This window comes from Arvicola amphibius, chromosome X (assembly GCF_903992535.2).
Source record: "Arvicola amphibius chromosome X, mArvAmp1.2, whole genome shotgun sequence".
In the NCBI taxonomy this organism is placed as follows: domain Eukaryota; kingdom Metazoa; phylum Chordata; class Mammalia; order Rodentia; family Cricetidae; genus Arvicola; species Arvicola amphibius.
Window position 1 is genome coordinate 66,717,067 of NC_052065.1, and position 4,892 is coordinate 66,721,958.

General features: G+C 39.9%; 1 protein-coding gene across 1 annotated transcript; it reads left to right on the forward strand.

Moving 5' to 3' along the window:
• The first annotated feature begins 424 nt into the window (after positions 1-424).
• On the forward strand, positions 425-3,868 carry LOC119804320 (E3 ubiquitin-protein ligase RLIM-like). Its single transcript, XM_038315775.1, has 3 exons — positions 425-590; positions 1,387-1,470; positions 2,661-3,868. The coding sequence occupies exons 1-3, from the start codon at positions 425-427 to the stop codon at positions 3,866-3,868; spliced, it is 1,458 nt and encodes a 485-aa protein (XP_038171703.1).
• The last annotated feature ends 1,024 nt before the right edge of the window (positions 3,869-4,892 follow it).

The following is a 4,892-nucleotide window of genomic DNA, read 5'->3' on the forward strand; positions in this document are numbered from 1 at the left end:
TTAATAATTTTTTTTTTTTTAAAAAAAAGAGGGCGTAGAGTTGAGAGTGTGAAAGTGGCTGTGGGACTAAGGGGAGGAGTTGTCCATGAGCATGATCAGAATACATTTTACAAATTTCTCGAAGAACTAACAAAACGTTTATTTAAAGAACACTGAAACTGCTAGGTAACAATGGGGAAGATAATGGCTGCTTGAGCTACGTCTCCGAACGCTCCGCTCTAAGCGGCTAGAGACGGGTCTCTTCGGCATTCGGAGGCAGGCTAGAGAGCAGGCAGCAGCAACAGGGCGGCGCTCCGACAATGGAGCCTAGCGAGTCCGCTCCTAGCCAGACCACTGAAGCGGAGTGAATAAAACTGAAAATCCAGTTTATTGGATTTCAGTACTATGTCATAACAGACATATAATACTCCACTTGTTCATCAAGATGGAAAACTCAGATTCTAATGATAAAGGAAATGACCAATCTGCAGCACAGCGCAGAAGTCAAATGGATCGATTGGATCGGGAAGACTGTTTCTATCAATTTGTAAATAACCTGAATGAAGAAGACTATAGACTTATGAGAGACAACAATTTGCTAGGCACTCCAGGTAAGCTACATCTAAGGTATGTTATATATGTAGGTTGCTAGGTTTTTAAGAAATAGCTTGTTTAATAATATGTTTCTTTAACAAAAATTATTAATACAAGAGATACTGAATGGTATTTACTGCCTGCCCTATTTATTGCCCAATTCCATTCTTTAATAATTAGAACAATCATAATATAAAATTTTAGTAAAATTGATTAAATAAAATTGAGCTGAACAATTTAGTTAGCTAGCCATGCATCCAGTTACAAACTACCTAATAGGATTTTAGTTTCTAGGACAGACTCATTTTGTCATCCTTTATTCTCTGACTGTATCCCAACTGTAACCGTAGAGTTAGCCGTGGGGAAAATGACAACTACAACTTTTTAGTCACTCTCTTTCACTCAGATAAGGTCTCATTTGATCCTAGTCAGAACTCAGTCTACGTCTTCCTTCCAATTTCTATTTCCATCAGCCTGTGGATGGGTTTGTTATCAAGACTAGGTGGAGCATTTTGAGCAAACAATACCAGACTTTAGAATTAATCTTAACTGCAATTCTGAACAGTTTTGCTGTTACCTGGTATGGTTTCTGGCAAGTCAGTCACTCGATTAAAAGTGCAGATAACAAAGCCAGAGGTGACCTGGTGGCATGTGCCTGTGATGCCAGCTACACAGGAGGCTGAGGCATGAGGTTGAGTTTGAAGACAGCCTGGGTAATCCCTTCAAAACAAGTCCTGAGGGTGGAATAAAAGACAGAAACTGACTTGTTGATCGATCTTCATTTGTAATTTGGCCAACATTGTCAAATTTCAGGTGAAACCACTGAGGAGGAGTTGCTCAGAAGACTACAGCAAATAAAAGAGGGTCCGCCACCACAGAGCTCAGATGAAAATAGAGGTATATTTTGCTTTGGGAGGTGGGCAGTTGATGAAATGATAGGAAGTTCATAATAGTAAATGTCAGCCAAAGATTATTGAGAAATACCAAAAATTAATTTGGTGATAAGTAACTGTTCATAAAAAGGGAAGTGGTATTTTCTTAATGTATGAATGAGAAAGTCACCATGCTGTTTTCTGCCTCACTTTTTGGACTGTTTGTGTTAATTGGGCCACAGTGAGAAGTAGCCTATTTAAAGGAGATATCTTCCCCTTGGCTTTCCATATCCATTGAAATTTCCTACTACTTAGTTCCTTGTTTATAAGTATGGCTTCATCAGCAAAAAGGAAACACTGCTTTGCCTGCCCTAGTGCCTTCCTACTGGGTGTAATTTTGTTCCACATGGGGATTAGCAATGACTGCAGACACTGGCTGACACAATTGATGAGGGTTTGCTCTTAGTATCTAGCAGGCAGAGGGCAGCTATACCGCCAACCATTCTGATGATCTACAAAACACACCACAGTTCCCAGCATTAGTTGGCTCAGCGTGTCAGTGCTGCTGCTAAGTAAGCAAGCTGGCTATAAGCTCAGGACTGGTGCCTCCCTCTCCCCAGGAAACAGAGATTGACTTTAACCTAAGAGCTGGTGCTGCTACATTAGTTCGTAAACACACTGCTAGGTATGCTGTTACTCCAGGTTCAGGCTATTCATTTCATATGGTCTTCATTTTCGTGGTAGTTTAAAATCTTGATATTGACAAATATTCAAGTAGTTATAAAGCATTAGCCTTGTTTATGTTTACTATTACTACAAAATTCTTGTATTTTAAAGCAACTTCATATTATCAAAGGCACTTAAGCTAGGCCCCTAGATGAATAGAGACTGAATTTGGTAGAAATATAATTGGAATGAAAATACGAACACTAACCCCCAAAACTAGCAATTGTGTTGTTTGATTTTGTTTAGACAGTAGACTAGAAAAAACATGTAGCCTTCTCACAGTCTCATAGCTTCTAGAAAAGCACTGTTACTCATGGCGTGGTGACTTTTCTTTTTTGCTTTTCACTTAGAAATCAGTGTTGTATACAGCATAAGATCTATAAATGTAAAATTCATTCAGATTTGCAAAATTCTTTAATGTTATTTATATGATTGTCCTAATTATTGTAGTTCCTTTCTCTCCTTCTTTCCCTTCTTTGTTTTAAACAGGTCGGCAAGACTCTTCAGAGTCATCATCTGCTATACCATCTAGGTCAGAACGCAGTTCTGCTGAAGCATTAACCGAAGTGCCATCCACCAGAGGTCAGAGGAGGGCAAGAAGCTGGAACCCAGAACACCGGAGAACCAGAGCCAGAGCTGAAAGAAGTAGGTCCCCTGTGCACCCAGCAAATGAAATTCCACAAAGATCTCATCATAGCATCTCATCTCAGACTTTTGAACACCCTTTAGTAAACGAGATTGAGGGAAGTTCTAGAACCCATCACCATGTGATTTTGAGACAGCAGATAACTGGAGTAGGTAGAGGTCTTTCTGCAGCATCTGTGTCGAGAAATGCCACTCAAAGGGCAAGTTCTTCAGATACAGGCACCAATGGTGAAACTGCAGGATCTACTCAAAGAACTTCAACCATCATCCTTCGTATCAGAAGAATTCTTCTGAGAGAACACCCACGGAGAGATAGCATAGCTAGCAGAACTCGGTCTCGGTCAAGGTCTCAGACCCCAAACAACAGGGTCTCTTATCTAAGTGAAAGTGAAGGTTTTAGGCGCACCTTTTCACGTTCTGAACGTGCAAGTGTGGGAACCTATGTCAGTACTAACAGGATTCCCATTCGTAGAATCTTAAATACTGGATCAAGTCAAACTACATCTGTTCAGATTCGAACCATGTTAAGGCAGATATTGACAGGTTTTAGTGAGCTGGCGAGACTAGAAAGACAGAGTGTAAGAGGGAGCTCTGGTGGTAACAGTTCTGGATCCAGCTCCAGCTCCCGCCCTGGCTCCAGTTCCAGTAGCTCAGCGATGTTTGAAGGCAGTAATGAAGGAACCCAAATTCTCACACCAGGTGCCAGGAGAGAGGGCCAACATAGGGCCCCAGTTATATTTGATGAGAATGGCTCTTCGTCATTTTTTAGTCTGGCTCGGTTTTTCCTATTAAATGAGAATGACAACCAACGAAGAGGACTCACCAAAGAACAGATCGACAATTTGGCAATGAGAAGTTATGATGAAAATGATGCATTGAAGACATGTAGTGTTTGCATTCGAGAATATACTGAAGGCAACAAACTTCGTAAGCTACCTTGCTCCCATGAGTACCACGTCTACTGCATTGACCGCTGGTTATCGGAGAATTCCACCTGTCCCATTTGTCGCAGGGCCGTATTATCTTCTGGGAACAGAGAAAGTGTTGTGTAATGAGAACAGAACTCTCGAAGCTGTGTAGCTGGAATAGTGGTGGGGAAATGGAAATCACTTGCTTTATGTCCATTTTTTTTGAGTGGTGCTTAAATATAAAGTGACAACCTAAATCAAGTCATTGCTTTCTGAGTTTCTTTTCTTTTCTCTAGTTTCTCTTTCAGGATAGAAAGAATATTTCAAAAGCAATGTTTTAGGACTTCAGTGTTTTATTTCACTACCAGATAACTGCTAACCGGTTACTGATAATTTACCCATGTACATTTGTCATTTTCCCTTTGTTACCATAAGGTCTGCCTTAGCAGTGGCTCCTTTCTCATGTTGACCTCTTTTTAAGTTTCCCAGGCTGTAAGAGGGGCATGAAGAAAATTCCCACTCAAGACTAAGTTCCATTATATGTTTTGTAAGTGATTAATTAAAACTATACCATTCACAGCTGTTGACACAAATTCAGTCACATTCTGAATATTGTTTGTTCACCTTCTAGATTAGGTGATAATGGACATACCAGTGTAAATAACACTAAACAGGATCTTATTAACTGTCCTAAGCCCATCACTGTGGCACACAATAGAGTAAACTTAAAGTTTAATTGAGATATTTATCTTGTGGAAGTATTAAAAAGCCTATGCTTGTGAAGGTAAAAAAAATCACATTCATTTGTTTAAAAATGTAAAGCTATTTTGTAGAGGCTCAGTACTTTTCCAATGCACTGTTGTATTAATGCATTCAAAATTGTAAAGTACCATGCTTAGAAATGAGAACTGCTTTTTGTGAGCCAGCATAGTAGAACAAACACACCAAACAAAGTACGAAGCTGCTTTTCTAAGTGTGTAGATGTCAAGAGCAGAACGTATCTCTATTTAATGTATTTGTGAACAGCTACTGTGACATGGAAAGGAAAGGACCGTGTAGAATCAAACTGCACTAAGCCCAATGGAAACCATGGGTTTTAACTTGGATTTAGGCAGGAAGTGATAGAGGGTAAGAGCACTGCTCTGGAGAATGGAACATTTTCATGATG